Source organism: Coffea arabica, chromosome 6c (assembly GCF_036785885.1).
Source record: "Coffea arabica cultivar ET-39 chromosome 6c, Coffea Arabica ET-39 HiFi, whole genome shotgun sequence".
Classification (NCBI taxonomy): Eukaryota; Viridiplantae; Streptophyta; class Magnoliopsida; order Gentianales; family Rubiaceae; genus Coffea; species Coffea arabica.
Window position 1 is genome coordinate 18,503,968 of NC_092320.1, and position 16,976 is coordinate 18,520,943.

The 16,976-nt window shown below is 33.5% G+C and overlaps 1 protein-coding gene and 1 long non-coding RNA gene across 2 annotated transcripts; one reads left to right on the forward strand and one right to left on the reverse strand.

Moving 5' to 3' along the window:
• The first annotated feature begins 864 nt into the window (after positions 1–864).
• Positions 865–2,266, forward strand: LOC113692492 (protein GAST1-like). The gene is made up of 4 exons (XM_027210906.2): positions 865–1,042; positions 1,256–1,318; positions 1,419–1,452; positions 1,899–2,266. The coding sequence occupies exons 1-4, from the start codon at positions 971–973 to the stop codon at positions 2,078–2,080; spliced, it is 351 nt and encodes a 116-aa protein (XP_027066707.1). The 5' UTR covers positions 865–970; the 3' UTR covers positions 2,081–2,266.
• A 4,062-nt stretch (positions 2,267–6,328) lies between these two features.
• LOC140008536 (uncharacterized) lies at positions 6,329–9,472 on the reverse strand. The gene is made up of 2 exons (XR_011815955.1): positions 8,511–9,472; positions 6,329–6,848 (listed from the first exon to the last, which is right to left on the reverse strand). It is a non-coding gene; the product is annotated as an uncharacterized lncRNA (long non-coding RNA).
• Positions 9,473–16,976: the final 7,504 nt, after the last annotated feature.

Genomic DNA, 16,976 nt, shown 5'->3' on the forward strand with positions numbered 1-16,976 from the left:
TCTGCAGTAAACACTTTGTTCCCCCCTCCTGTAGCTCTGGAAGTTGATTTTGTTATTTACCTTCTATGTATTATGTGAACTTAAACCTTCAAGATAAAGAATGAATGAATGTCCAAGCATGTTTAACTTTTGTTTGATTAGTTAAGGATGAAATTATGAAAAATGAATTATTTTGCAGCCATTTTTTGCAAGAAATATCGAGGTTTATACACTATTTTTTATGCAATATAGATTTGATGTTGCAAGAACAATTACTCACACCATGAAAGGCTTTTTGATCATCTCCGAGATGAGGACTAGACATGTGGCAGAATATAAGCCAAGTATGAATAGATTCCCACCTTTGCTTGTGCTGAAAAAACGATTAGGTTTGTCCTAAATAATGACCATTTTGCTCACAAAGCCATTTTGTTAGTATTTTAGGTTATATATACTTTTTTTTTTTTATGACTTTTAACATTTTAGCCTTCTTATTGAGTTAAGGTCATTAACTTACCAGTTGGTTCCGTAATATGTGTGTCAGGGCGAATTAGTCAAGTTCGGCCTTCCAACTTAATGATGCATTCACAGATTCAGTTCGACTCTGTGATTCCATATCAATGATTGTTCTTGATAGCTAAAGGAAATGAATCTAATATTGATTTTAGTGCGAATTTTGGAGAATTGGGGGTTGTCTTATTTGCGACAAAGTTGCTCCACATATTTGAATGTCATTTTGGATTATATGAACAAAGGGATTAGTTTATTACTATCTGGTAAAATCAGAAATTTATTTCACAGGCAATCCGTGAAACAAACTAGCAGTAGTATGTGAAGGTCTCCAAACTTTTCAGTGTATATATATATATATATATATACACTCCATTCACATTCTTTACATCAACTGATCACTTTCAACACAATTCTCTCTTCCTTTCTCTCGTATATAGATAAGGTGGCTAAGTTTCTTCTCCACTCTGTATGAGAAGCAATGGCGAAGAATCTTAGCAGCAATGTAACTATTCATGTTTTAATGTTGTTTCTACTGATATCAAGAAACCATGTAAGCAAGAATTCTCTTCATTCCTGTGTCTCTGCACATCCCTTTGAGCTATACTGCTACATTATATGAAATGCATGTCCAAGCACTGGACTTGGAATCCCGCACTTGAATACAAACAATAGCATTGCATGCAAATTTCATGCTTCAGATTATTTTCAAGTTAAAATGTAGATGTAAATTTAGACATGATGCTGATGTTCAATTTGACTACAGGGGATGATTACTGAGTCTCCATCTCCAAGTCCTCAACCTCAGCCTTCAGGCCTCTTTCCAACAGTGAGACACATTAATTAAGAAAATCTCAACCACAATTTTGAAATTGCCTCTCTTTATCATGTTTCTAATCTTGTTTCAATCTTGCTATTTGTGTGACCAGCATGGTATAACTCCTGGCAGTCTTCATCCTCAAGGTAAGAACAGTGACATGCATGTTAGTTGTAAAGTTTAAGAAAAGGCTAGAGAACATGCACTTTCCTGCACCAATTTTTCCTCGGAGAATGTGCCACTTGGAAGCCAAATTTTCACTTTTTACTATAACTCGTGACGTCCATAAACCCAAACAGACAAAAAGCAGGAAATGGAGCAAAAAAGAAGCATTGTGAAATCCCAACTCCCAAAAAAAAAAAAAAGAAGAAAAAAATGCATAGTAGCACAGGTATTAACAAGTGCCCAATGAACTTTGGAGTTTAGGCGTTTATTAAAAAAGTAGGGTTTAATTGAAAAAAATGTATAGATGAAAGGAACGGCAATAATTGTCAATGAACGCATTTATATGATAAATTGAATGTGTTTTAGGTGTATTAACGAGTACCACTGAAACCTGACTGACTACATGAATTATTCATTTGGTTTGCAGAGTGTTCTCCAAGGTGCACATACAGATGTTCAAAAACAGCATTCAAGAAGCCGTGCATGTTTTTCTGCCAGAAATGTTGTGCAAAGTGCTTGTGTGTGCCCCCAGGCACTTATGGGAACAAACAGTTCTGCCCTTGCTACAACAACTGGAAGACCAAAAGAGGAGGGCCAAAATGCCCTTGAATTTTCAGGGCTCTGTTATAACTTATAACTGCCACTTTCTAAGCTTTATGTGTCACTCTCAGTAGAGAAAAGTTTCAACGTACTAGTGCTCGAATATGTTCACTTTTGTTTGGACCAATATAGTAGTTGCATAATTGTTGTACATCTTTGAATAAGGTATGATTTAGTAGATATTAGCATTATCAATTTCTCTTGACATTTTTCTGAACCAGATGTAGTATACAACTTGGAAAATTATTGGCACTACCTTTTCCTACCATATTTTTAGTAGAATGTCTGGTTTTTTCAAGACTAAAAATTATAATGGTTGAATTTTTTTTTCTTCTAGAGAACATCTTTCTTATGGTTCCTGACCATTCCTTTAAGTCGGAAGTATGCTTGTGACTTTTAACTATGAACTTCAACCATATTAGATGATTTCGGGGTATTTTTACCGAAAATGACTTTATTTTTTTTTTTGGGTAATATTAGACGCCAGATTAAAAAAAAAACTGAAAGTGTATCCAAAAAAACATATCTAACGCTCCATTCCCTCAAATGGCTTCTCTATTGATCAAAATGTTGTACTCTACGGATAAAAGGAATTCACCCAATTTAACAGAAGTGCAAATCTAACCTTAGGAAAAAGGAAAAAAAAAAAACACACACACACACACACACAGAAGTGCAAATCTAGAGACAACTGCTAAATGGTTTTACCAAAAAAAAAAAAAAACAAGATTGTTGAAACAAAAAAACAGTTAATGCGTACCTTACCCTCAACCTCCATTGATTATATTCTGAACTTTGGTTGCGCTTAATGCCAATTGCTAAGAGTAGGACCAGTATGACGGGTGCAATTTAGTGGACTTGATTATGTTCTAGCAATTTTGATGAATTTGCTAGCCTTGTAATGGAATGCTTTAAGTTTAAAAAGTTGTTTGACTAGCCTTTTGTTTTCGAAGTGAAGGGCATCCTAATAATTTCAGATCTCTTGCAACTATGCACAAGAATTACCTAGTAAGCTTGGTACACCTAATCAATTTAAAGATTTGCTCAAACGAGAATTGATCAATTGTAACCATAACTACTCATGAAATGCTACAACTTTATTCCCTTTTTTTTTTTTTTTTGGTGGAGAGGGGGAGGAGGAACAGGAAGTTCGGACGTAACTTTATTCGATACACATTTAATTACAACCAAACTAGAAGAAAGATAATAGAATGAGCCTTAGAGTCTTCCCCACAGTCGAGTTTAAGATTCACATCATTTATCTGACAGTTAGGGATAGGAAGGCTGTGAGGAGGAGTACGAGGATAAAAAGCAAAAGAAAAAATGACAACATAAGGAAATTTAAACAGTTTATATATATCATTAGAATATTATGGAAGATCTTTGACAATAACTCCTGCAAATCCACTACTAGTTTCATCCGGAGACTGGCTTACTCGGGTGTATCTTGTTTTTTCTTGCCAATTGGAACCAAGGCCAACGATGATGAGGGATTACTTGATACAATGGTCTTGAGCTGTTTGACTTGAGCAATCTCTTCAGTTTCATGGTTATTTGTAAGGGTTTTGACCATAAGATTGCTATGATCTCTAGCAACTGTCTTTTGAGGAGGAGGAAAGAAGAAATCAGTTGGGAAGAAGTTGTACATTTGACGAGCCATGAACCTTTTTTGATAGAGTGATTTTTGGTTCTTGGAAGAAGTAGAGAATTAGGCTAAGGAGAATAGATATTGTAACTGCCCTGCTTTCAAGGCTCCTTAGCTATCTCAACGGTTTACAGCCCCTCCTCACATATGCATAGAGCCCTCCTGAAATATATAGAGAGAGAGCCAGACTCAATCCAAAGTCCAGCCACATGGGGCCAGTCCCTGTTTGCTTAAAACAAATAGGATGAACTTGTTTTGCCAGACAAAAGGAAAAAAGGTAAAAAAAAATATTAAGAGTAAAAAATATGTGATGACATATTAAGAGTAAAGAACGTTTAAGGCAGTAATTAAATTCCATTTGTCTTGTTTATATCTAGACAACTCTAGCAAAGGAATTCACTAAACAGAGTGAAAAGTATAATTAAGTTCATAAAAAATCTCTAGGCAAAAAATTTGTCAGTTGTTGGTGGATTTGAAGACCTCCATGAGATCCTTTCAATTGTTATTTTTAACTTGCTCATGTTGATGAGCCCAGATGAGATCTAACTTACAATTGATAGTATTTTTTTTCAAAAAAGAAAGTTAAAAAATTAAAGGCGTTGGAAGAGTTCATATTTGTTTTGATGAAGCAATTAAAACTGGTGATCCCAATTTTCCTCGTTGTTATTGTGCACGTAAACTTTGATTCGATCCTTGCCATTTTGAAGTCCAACCCAACACTGTGTTCTATTGATCAATATTGACCTTTCAACCTAATGGCATTGCAAAGTTCAACAGGAAATATCTGACGACACTAGTACCGGGCAGTTTCTTGAATTGTGGCTAAACCAGTACACCGGGCCAATTTTATAAGTAGTTTCTTGAATTGTGCCTTAATTGGCTTCCTTGAACGAAGTCTCTGCTCATATTGAATCCCCTCCCTTTCTCCCTAGATTAGGTTACAGAAATTTTACCATTGCCACAAAAAAAAAAAAAAAAAAAACCCTGGACCAAGACCATAGATGGGTTATCAGTGACAATCGTCCTGCATAGTATAATATTTTTTGAATGAGATATAATTTTATATGAACTACATATAAAACATCACAACAGAGACATAATTATTATGCATGGAATTCATGTAAACAATAACAGAATATCACATCTTTGTTACGAAGATATATAAGCAGTTTATTTAGACTTACAAAATATTTAAAAAATATTATACCATTTAAGAATGATTGATCTGACAATGATTGCTGGCCTGCGCTCCAATACACCACATGCACGCAGATGATTAAAAGTGTTACAAAAATGATCTCGTGTAACACGAGCTTAATTTTATTGTTCTTTTGGTGGCTCGTTGATCATGATAGAAGGAGAAAAGCAGGAACCTTCAGTTTTCACAAACAAGACATGGTAGCAACTTCAATGCACCACACTAATTCATATATAAAAATTCTCAATCTAGTAGTCCGCTTAATGAGATTTTTTTTTCCCAAAAAGTATAGTACTTTAATTAGTTGTGGGTCATATTATCAAAAAAAAAAAAAAGAGTTGTAGGTCATTGAAGAGTTATTTAAACTTTTTTAGTTTACTCATCACATGTAATTCTGGGTTAATTTCACTTTCCACCCTTCAATGCCTGAATTTTTACTTTGGTTTCTATGGGGCACTTGAATCCCTTAAGTATAAAATCTATCTTGCTTTAATTCCTAAAGTATAAAATTTATTTCAGTAAGCATAAAATTTGTGCTACTTCTAACAACGATTTTACTTGGGGAGAGGGGGGCGGGGAATCTTACATTTTAGGGACTAAAGTGGTCCATTTACTTTAATCCCTAAAAAATAAAATCTTCCCCACTTTAATTCATAAAATATAAAATTTATCCCATTTAAATATAAAAAAATTCTCACCTTTGTTAACGATATTACTTAAGTGGGAGAAATCTTGTGTTTTTCGAGGTAATGTGTCTCATTTTAGATGGATTATTGCGATGGTACTATGGTTCTTGAGTCGAATAAAAATGTTGATGATCATAAGATTGTTTTTTTTTTCTTTCCTTCTTTCTTATTTTTTAAGCAAAATTACCAAAGTTTTTATTTTGGCTCTTTATAATTATGAGAAAATCTAAAACTACGAAAGCTTTTCCCCTGAAAAGTTGTAATAAATTGCATATATAATATTTACTCTCATTCATGTCACCTGAATATTTAGCCTTTTTTTTTCCCTGTTTTGAGCGACCTTTTAGCACGCCTACAAAGAGAGACTCCAAAATTATTGAATAAAAAAGCAAAATATACCGATAACATTTTAATTCTAATCTCAAATTGTCCTAGAAAAGTTATAATGCCAAGTCTAAATAAAGACTTTCACACATGTCGACCAAGTTGAACTAAACTATCATATCTTTCTGGTTAGCAGACAACATGTCATCAACCAAAACGCCTACTTCCAAAATTTTAAGGGGTAGTTACAAAACGCCCCTTCAAAAATTCTCTTCCTCAATTGGCCCCCTCAAAGTTCAATTGAAGTAATCACCACTCTAAACTTTCAATGTTTTCCCAGCTTGATACAATTAAACTTGTAAGCCAAATAATTAATGAGCTTGAAATTGCAAAAATGCACATGCTAAAACAAAAATGGACAATTATGCCCTTCATGAAAATAATATAGAAATAGGTTTAAAAATGCTTTTTGTCAATTACATTTGTTGTACTTCCACAATTTTGTATGATTCACAAATGCATGAAAAAAAAAAAAAGGAGTGAAAGAAAAGGATTCCAAAGGTGTCTCCTGTTTTTAACACCCTCTCATGGAGAAATAACTGTCCTTCTACTCTAATAACTGCATCTTGTATGATAAATTCAAATTCAAACTCTGCCTTTTGGAGTTGGTTCTACAATATTATTGGGATTGAAAGTTCAGGGGTAGAGCATTAATTAACAGGGTTCCAGATGTTAGTATCTTATTAAAATTTAAGACAAATCGAGAAAAAGTACTTAACTATAATAGGACAATAAATATGATTTCGTATTTTTACAATAATTTTGTGGTAAACTAGTTCATTTTGTAGGTTGAGATGCTCGGATTTAGAGGCTCTAGATCCAAATCTCCCTTTCCCATCTTCACTTCTTAAGTCGGAGCCTCCCCTGCTAGGAAAAAAAATTAGTCATATTGAGCATTAGCAAGAATAATGCTAGACTACATACGCCACCTTTTAATCAAGCTCAAATATTGCAGGTGAAGACTGGGAAATTATTTGTGATTTGAGATACCCATATTTGGATTGCAAGTTTTCACATAAAAATTTTCTCAAACACATTTTCAATCATTTTTTTATTTATATATATCACATCTCTATAATATATTGCAATTCAAACGGTCACATCTCTACAATAAAATTCCATATTCTCAGGTATATGCTGACATAGGTATTTTGAAGTGTGTAGGTAAAAAATTTTGAGAAATTTTCTGTGATTACTGTAGTTAAAGTTAATAAAAAACTCGTAGGAGACAAACTTAGGCAAAAACCTATTTTCCAAACAGGCCCCAAGTTTTTTGGATGGCTGTTTAATACTTTACTATATTTCACTCTAGAAATTGTAGAAAAATTTTGTAAGATGAAAAACTTTTTTTTCTTTCTTTCTTTTTTCTTTTCTTTCCTCTCTTCTTCTTCTCCCTTCCCCCTCCCCCTTCCCTCCCTTGCCACCTCTCTTTCCCACTACCGAATGAAGCAGCCACAGAATTTTATTTTTTTTTTGTTTTTTCTCTCTCCCCCTCTCCTCCCCGCCATCCCTCTTCTCCCTCTTCCCCCTCACTCTTCCCTCCCCCGCCATCTCCCCCTTTCCTCTGCTGGATGAAGCAGCAACAGAAATTTTTATATTTTGCCTTTTCTCTCTCCCCCTCTCCTCCCCACCACCTCTCCCTCTCCTTCCCCCCTCCCTCTCCACCCTTCCCCTCCTCCGTTGTACAATCTGGTCGAGGGAGAGATGGGAGAGAAAAAAGAAAAAGAAAGATCAAAAAGAGGTGGCCGGTGCCAAAGGTGGTGGTGGGTTGAGGTGAAAGAAGAGAAAGAAAATAGAAAAATTTTTTTTATGTATTTTGGATATCTTAAAGCGTGTAAGTTATAAATTTTAAAATTTTTTAAAATTACTGTAGCTAAAATTGTTTAAAAAAATGATAGAAAATAAGCTTGGTCAAAAACTTATTTGCCAACAGGCCCATAGTGTTCGGGCCAAGTATTATGTGGGTTGAGTTCAGCAAAATATTTTGATCCATACTTAATTTAGCTCACACTGCATGGGGCTCACCATGCTACAATTAGGGTCGAGCAGGTTGAGCTCAGGCCGCCCAACCCAATTGACATGTCTATATACAGATTCAAAATTCATTTTAATAAAAGAATTTTAATGTGAATTATGAAGTATAAAGAGGAAAAGAGTTATAGTAGTTAAATCTTTTGAAAGTTAATTAATAACTAACATGGGATAAAGATGATATGGTAACTCTTTTTTTTTTTTTTTTCTTGTTACAACTCTTGTTTTAAGTTGGGCATGAAATAATGTTCGTATTTAAATCAGGCATGAGATAACAGCAATCAGAGCATTAGGGATTTATTTTGGCCTCGTTGGGGCGATTTTACCCTCACAATCGGAGTTGTAAATGGAAATTTTAAAAGCGACATTGTGTATTAACACAACACATACTTCATACTTCAAACTTTGAAAATACAGATTGTATATATTCAATGGAAAAAAAGTATTTCGTATATTGATTCGGTAGAAAAAAGAAAAACGGGCAATCAAACTTACTAGTCTGCCTGTTAGTTTTTCAAACAGGGGATTTAGTTATTGATTCAGAAGAGTAATGAAATCGCATACGATCCGGACTCATCTGATCTTTTATATAGGTATAACCAAGTGGAGAAAATAAAATCCAATCCAGAATTCGTCAAGATAAGCCAAAAAAAATTCTGGCTGAAGTAGGATGGATCACGCCAGCAAAATTCTTCCCCGGAAAATACTCATGCTGGTAAACCGTTTTCATCTCTATATCCGCTATCATCAAGGAAAGAAACAGAATCTGATAGAAATCATTCACGATCAAATTAGCCGAATTTGCATAAAACATGATATCCTTCATCATCTGAGCGATTTTAAGAACCCTTCACAAAACTATATGGCCTCTGAAACTCTTTAACGGGTCAAGTACTAATCAAGAGAGCAGAAAGCTAACAAGAAGATAATTGCAACAGTTATGCTTAAAGATCAAATGTTCCAGCAACTCTTCTGACGTGCAAGCTTACTGAGATGGTGCTTCTTGATTCTGTTTACGAATTGGAGCCAAGGCCAGTGATGATGAAGAAGGAATTGCCTTCAGAACCCTGGTGCTGTTGCTGCTGATCATGAGCTGTTTTGGTTGAGCTGTATCTTCAGTTTCATGATCATTTGTTGTTGTCAAAAGAACTTGCTGGGGATTGCTGTCTCTGGTAACTGTCTTTGGAAAGAAGAAATCAGTTGGGAAGAAGTTGTATTGGAGACCAGCCATCAAATTCCTGGGGAGATTTTTCTGAGATTAGAATGGAGAGTTTTCTTGGTTTTGGTTTTGTTGTCAAATGTTGATGCTGTGCTTTGAAGCCTTGTGGCCTGTGGGGCATTTTTATAGAGCCAGACTGAGACGGAGTCCCAGAGTCAAAAGTCATATTTGGGCTAATTGCAGTCTGCTTAATTTTACCTATTTCAATTTAATGGAAATATTATTATTATTTTGGGTCAATGGAGCCTTAATTTATGATTACAAAAAATTAAAGATTAAGAATTGGCCATGAAGAGGTATCGAGTTAATCTTTAACTTGTGTATGATTTAATTTATTGCTTTTTAAAACATGTGAATTGCTAGTTTATAGGTATCTCAAATCCATTAAAGGCTTGTTCTTGTTTGTTTTAAATTTTACAAAAAAAAATTGATTATGAACATGATTATAGAGTACAATTAGAATCAACTAAAGTAACTCTTTGGTAGATTTTAAATTTTAAGTTTTTTGAATGTTAGGAGTATAAAAATCTAGATGTAAAAGCAAACAAAAATATTTGAAAAAATAGTAATCCAAAATCAGAATCTATAATCAGGTAAAACGTTTAGACGAGAATATCACTATTGATGACCAACCGAGAACAAACCTAAAAACCTCCATTCAAATTAAGGCTCTATGAAAATCTTTTCAAACAATTAATTACTTCAACTACTTTGAAAGCCAAGAAGACTAAATAAACACGTATACCAAAAAAGTCTAAAACAGTTGCTTGTTTATTTCTAATCTTGATCCATGGGTCTTGTTTTTGTCTCTTTCTTCTTTTCTTTTTCCTAATTTATTCTAGGAATATTCGACGTCCATGGTCCACCTACCTTGTTTATGTCGTCAAGTATCATGCTTCATAGAAATTGAGCAAATACTTTATTCTGATAAATTGCACGCAACAACATGCTCATTCAATCTTTGAATAACAACCACCTTTAAATTTTTTTCTCCATTCATTATTCATATGGCCAAACTTCCCTTCCTGATTGAGACCGGCAATTCCATGCGAGCCATATTTTCAACCCTCACAAGCTTTTTCATTCATAAAATATCTATCATATTCATTATAACAAAAAAAAAATCAGATGGCTTTACAGCTGAAAAATCAGCTTGCATATCTGCGTTTGTTTGATCCGAATTTCTTGACTAATTACTTGAATGGTATTCCATATTTTGGATGCTATTCAACATGGCATTTTGATGAGATAACAAATGGAGGTTCAACTAATTGACTGACTCCTTCTTTCGTGGAAAGTAGGCGGCTGAAATTATTTGCTCATTCCTTCTTGTGACCAAAAAAAAAGGGTAAGAGTTTATGGCTCTCTATATCAATTATATGTCCTTTCTTAAAATTAGGTCATATATATACAATCAAGAATGGGAGTAATATCAGTAGACGAAACTACAAAGGAAAAAAATGCAACTGATAAAAGTAACAAACACTATTCATTGATCAACGAGTACAGCTTATAGAACCAGTTGGAAGAGAATTAATTACAACAACACAGTGGTAAAATCTTGTCGAATAGATGACCTCAAAAAGATGGGAACTAGGCCAAAATTGCAGCAACGTATTATTTGTGTCCATGCAGTCTTAGCATATTTGTAAATAATTCTAAATGATCATTCAACAAGTTTACTTGAGTTCTTAAAGTTGTCTTCGCTGTTAGATTTAGGGTTCAAATGCAGTTGGTAGGTGGAACAACACGAGACATGAGGAGGGTTGGTAGAGTAAAAAAGGAAAGAAAAAATTACACCGTCTCTCCTAATTTTATATTTAACAAAAAACTAGTTACCCCAAAGCTATCAAGTTAATTAGGACCGTCCTTTGGAAGTGAAGATGGTGATATGTCTCACAGGTCAATTTTGGTTTGCCATTTTGCAGTGGGGATTGGATTCTTTGCTGGTTATTTGGACGTGTAATTTCATTGTCAATGTGTTTCCTTGTAGTCTAAAGTGGAGTGTTGCACGTGTTCTATGGTGTGCATTCTGCAACTTAATCAGCATCACAATTACGTCACAGCTGGAACCTAATCACTTATAATAACGCAATCAACCTGACTTGTGAGCTTCAATGTGAATTTTTTTTATTTTTCTTTTGGTTTTTCTGTTTTTGTGAGAGATCAGATTAGACTTGCTTTACTGAAAGTCGAGATCTTACAAAAGGGGGGGGGGGGGTAAGAAATAAAAATGCTCCTATAATATAGCTATCTTATAGAAAAATCTTCCGTGATTTCAAATCATACATATCGGTACCTTATAATTTAAAGTAAAGTGAAAAGTCAACGGAAATTGTTAAATTTAACGCGTATGATGTAAACGCGTCGAAACTGCACGTAGTTCTTCCAAAAAATAAGCTTTTTAAGGCAAATTTTGGCCTGAAATATCTATTTTGCCCCTCATGCCTTAATAAAACAACCACGATTCTTCTTCAATTTTGCTTCAAACATGCAGAAATCGACAATTTTTTGCTTATATTATTAGTGAATGAAACTAATGAATCAAAAACCATTTGTTTTAGGTTATTTTTTGTTTATATTATTAGGATATTTCTGTCATTTTATTCAAAACCGTTTGTTTTAACGATTTCTGTCAATGTTTTAAATTATTTCAAACCATGAGATACTGACATGTATGATTTGAAACCACAAGGAGCTTTTCTGGAAGATAGCTACACCACAGGGGTTTTTTTTTGTTTTTTACCCTACAAAGTACTAAGGGTCCGTTTGGTTCATGGAATAACACATGATTGAATTAATCCCCTATTCATGGGATAAAATAATCTCATGGGGAGATGGGATTAGTCATTCGGGGGTGACTAACAAATAGGATGATAAAATTTTAGACTAATTTATCCTTACAAAAAATATAAATTTATACTCTTATAATTATATAATCCTACTCTCACATGATAATATAATATGAATGGACTAATTTACCCCTACTATTTAATTTTAAAGTTTTTTGACTAATTTTCCCCTACTACCAATATAACAATATTTGGACTAATTTATCCTTATGAATGATTCAAATTAAAATTAAAATTAGCTATTATATAACCATACTCTCACATAATAATATCATAATAAACAGACCAACTAGCCCTTACTAATTCTATTAAAATTTTTGACTAATTTGCCCCTATTCATTATTTTAAAATTTTTGACTTACCCCTATTAATTGATTTAAAATTTTTGACTAGTTTGCCATACTAACATCATAATAGAAGGACTATATTGCCCTTGGACTAAATTACCCTTACTAACTTATTTTCTAAACGAAATTTATATAAATATATAATCTTATCAATTAGACTTTGTGAATGAGGACTTCAATAAACTTAAACTCAATCCAAAGAAAAATCTTCTATATTTGCCTGAGTTCGGCTCATTGAAAGCTTTTAAATGAGTTATGTTTTAATCGATTTAACCTTAATTTATCCAAAACTTGGCCCATTATTTAATTGAATTTCAAATTTAGATTCAAAACCTTGGTCAAAATCTATTTTTAAGGGCCCGAATGGGCTAAGTTTGAATGAATGTGAATTTTTATATATCAAAACCTTGATTTACTTTTTAATTATAAAGTTTTAAACTACTCTATTTTAATAAAATTTATAAATATTAAAGTATATATATAGATTATTTCATTAAATAATATTAAATTATTTTATTAATATTTTATAAAATATTAAATTATTTTATTAAAAAAATCTACAAATTAAGGGATGCTTTGGTCATTAAAATAATAATTCTTCCTCATCCAATCTCCAGCCAAACACAAGATAGGATTATTTTCCAACATATCCTATCCAACCGAAAACCAACCAAACACTAGATAACTTGAATTATTTATCCAAAGATGACTCAACTTAGGATTAATAATTTGAGAATGAATTATGACATCTCATCCAGTCCATGAACCAAACAGACCCTAACATTTTCTCAAAGCTCGTGTGACAAAATTCGTTTTGTTCAGAAAAAAGTTGCTTTTGTTTGGGTTCAAAGAGACTTTCCAAACCTTACAAGGGGAATTGCATGGTCATGCAATTGCAGTACTTGCTATGTAAATTGAACCTCAGGGATCCAAAAAGAAAAGAGTTATCTTGCCTCTTAATCTGGGGTTGCACAATTCATCATTCCTGAAGTCAAGGAGTTGGTTTGGATAAGAGTTTATTTGCATGATTTATTTGAGATAATTACTGTAGCACTTTTTGTGATGTGATGTATGTGAGATAAAAATGTGGTTGGGAAGATAAAAAGGTGGTTGAAATTTGTGAGGTAAATTTTTTTATTTGAAATCAAGCCAACCCAAATTCTGAATCCAAATTCTGCAAAAAAAAAAAAAAAATGTAATTAGGTAAGAAATATGAAAGAGCGTTGCTGAGTAATTGGGCTACAAGGTTTGTTAAAATTTTGGATGTTCCGATATTGGGCTGGTCCGGCACAAGAAAATATGATCCCTTATGCAGCCAGAATCCCATTGGGAGACGGACAATTAGATACAAAAAAAAAAAAAAAAAAAGACAATCCTGTCAATACACCTCTCGAATTACTCAACTTTAACTTTCAAGTAACTTGATCAACTACTTGACTCGAGTTCGACGTTGATCGAGTTTGAGTCAAATTTGAGCGTCTTCACAATACAAATGAATCAAGTTCAAATATTATTATATTCCTAAATTCGTAGGCTCAACAAACCCAATTCAACTTTCAATGTATATATTTTTAAATTTTTTATATTTGTTTGTGTAAGATGTCAATTATATCCTTTGTTTAAAATTATATATAAACTATTAATTTTTATTAGGTGAGTTCGATTATACTTGAATAGATTCAAGAGTTTGAGTTTGAGATCGAATAAGGTGAATTGAGCTCAAACTCAAATTTGACTTCTAAAATCTCGACGAGCTCGAACTCGATTATTTCAATTCATACTACTCAAATTTAATTCGACTTAAATGCACTCCTAGATGCACCCACCCCTCCCGCCAAAAAATAAACCCCACAAAACCCTTATATCTCTCTCTTCTTTTAATTAAAAAATTAAAAAAAAAAAAGAAACTAGTACTATTTCAATGTAAATGGACACAGGCTAAAACGCTGCAAACTATTGTGTTCAGATATTGTTCCATTTACCATGCTTGATGCACAGTTTCGTAAAATTTTGTACTGCTATTGGATTGAACAAAATCAGTTGCTTAGCAAATTATGCACCACTCGGTTTCTAGGTGGGCTTGTAGATCGAGTCTACAGAAGTATTTGAAGGACAAGGGTTGACGTACAAACAGAGTTCATGAATTTGACACATAAAAAATAAATAAAATTCACATGTACGACAAGATAATATAGAAAAAAAAAGAAGCATGAAATGAATACAAGAATCGTATATCGCGCTTGCCTTGATTCTACCTTGAGCATACATTAGAAGTCAAGGAAGCTGTTACTAAATTATTTCATGATTTTGATGAGAAGGGAAGATGAAGAACAGAGAATGGCCCGATTATAATTAGGGGTAATGGTTTCGTAATTTTGATGTATTAACTCCTTCCAAAATGCATATGAATGGCAACATATCTGCCCAGTATGTATCATTTGTCTAGTCCATCCAACTATGTTGTGTCTAGCCTATCTTTATGACATTCTGTAAGAATTTACGTAAATAACCTAATCCCTACAATAACTTCAAAAGTCGGCAACTTTTGAAGTCCTGTGAGGGATTTATCTACCCAAACCCTTCCCTCCAGTACCGATGTGGGGGATTTTACGTAAATTTATGTTGTGTCTAGTCTATCCAACTACCATCATAGTGAAGAATGAGCAGCAAAAATTCAGCCAGAATCCATATAATCACTAGCACTAGCAGTGGCAGAGCCACAGAGTGGCCATAGGTAATAGCTTTACCACTAGTCACTAGGATGACCTATTTCCTTTTACAGTAAATAGCAGTACTCATGGGGGATAGAGAACAGGAAGAAATTGCCTTCAGAGCTTTCTTCTTCTTCTTGTGACCAACCACTAACTTGGGCAGCAGTTTAAGATCACTAGCATCAGCCCTTTTCAAGGTTGTATAGCAGGAACAAGATTCGGATGGCTGCAACTTCCAGTAGTACCAGTACTGCTTGATAGTTGAAGAGGAAAGTAGAAATCTGTAGGGAAAAATTTGTATTGAAGGCCAGCCATTGGATTAAGAAAAGCTTCAATCACATGATATCACGTGGAACCACAAAATGCACTTTCCTTCACATATATTTATAGAGAAATGGAGTGTATAAAAGAGACAGAGAAATGGCATGGATTTAACCTGAAGCTGTAATTAATTGATCATATGTAAAAACAAACGGTTCAGATTATGTAGAGGGTTTCAATAGTTTTATGGTTTAATCGTTGTAAACAAGAATATTCTGCTTTGATCTTCCCGTTAACAACCTTACAACCTTGTGGAATAAAGGAATAATTGCAAGCTTGATATATAGTTGATACACAGGAACCACTAATTCAGCACGTTAGTTTAATCTTTTCTGTTCTAGGAAATAACTGTTAGGATCCGAACGCGGAATAAACAACACACAATATTTAGCATGGTTCAACTCCACTATTGAGACTACGTCCACGGAAAGAAACATGTTCTTTATTATGAGAGGAAAGCCCTATACAAGAATACAATTCGAACCCAAGTCCAACCCTTGTATACCATCTCTCATCTCTCAAGAGCCCTCTCTCACACCCCATGTATAAGGCTACACGTTGCCCCTTGTGTCTCCTTGTGTGTCTTTGTAGTATGCCAATCTACCTATTTATAGAGAATATTACTGCCAAAAAATCAAATAACAATTGGAAACCACTACTATTTCCTAAACTCCTATAGAGTAGAAAATAGCATATAATTCTAGCTAATGAAAGATTTGCTTAGCTTTAATCCTTGTCAATATTTCCCTTGTTATTGGAGGCTCAAAATTAGAAATTTAATTTACGATCAAAGGCTTAAAATTGTTAAGACACGCTAAAACCAAGGGACACGGCTAACCCTACTTCATGGATTTTAGGCAAAGAAAGTATACATATCAAACAGAAATGATTTCTGTTTTTGTTTATGGTGTGATACATAAAAGAGGAACCTACTATGGCCGATCAGATTTTTTAAACAAATCAGAGATAAGAATTTTTTTTGGTGTTATTGTGCTGAAAGTTTGGTTTCTTGAAACACGCAGCAAAAGTTCTTCTAGAATAGAAAGTCAAGAAAATAGATTAGAATAAGCATCATTTAGACAAGTCAATTTCATACATTTCAGCGCATTATCTGTACACATTAACTGCATATATGCGTTCTGCAGTTACCAAAAAACAAAATATTCCAATTAAATGTTACTCCCTCCGTTCCTTATTAGATGGCCTGAATAACTAATTCTCTTAGATTAAGAAAGTTGGTTATTTTCTAAAAGTCAACAAAAGTTTAACTTTACTTTTCAAAATTACCCTTTATCTCTCTTCATCTCTTCAACTACTTTTATTGTTAATGCTACAAATACTGCATTTAATTATTTAGAGTTCCAATTCAAGAAAGTTGAAAGGGTAAGCAAGGGTAAATTTGAAAAAAAATTCATAAATGCTTTCTTGATATCATAAAATGACAGATAAAAAGAAACAATGGATTAGGACATCTAATAAGGAACGGAGGGAGTATTAACCTCTACATAGGA

Excerpts from the sequence above, each read along its gene's own strand:
- LOC113692492 (XM_027210906.2), top strand. The coding sequence starts at position 971 with ATGGCGAAGAATCTTAGCAGCAATGTAACTATTCATGTTTTAATGTTG. Across the intron at positions 1,319-1,418 it reads CTTCAGGCCTCTTTCCAACA|CATGGTATAACTCCTGGCAG; the intron begins GTGAGACACATT and ends TTGTGTGACCAG. Across the intron at positions 1,453-1,898 it reads TGGCAGTCTTCATCCTCAAG|AGTGTTCTCCAAGGTGCACA; the intron begins GTAAGAACAGTG and ends TTTGGTTTGCAG.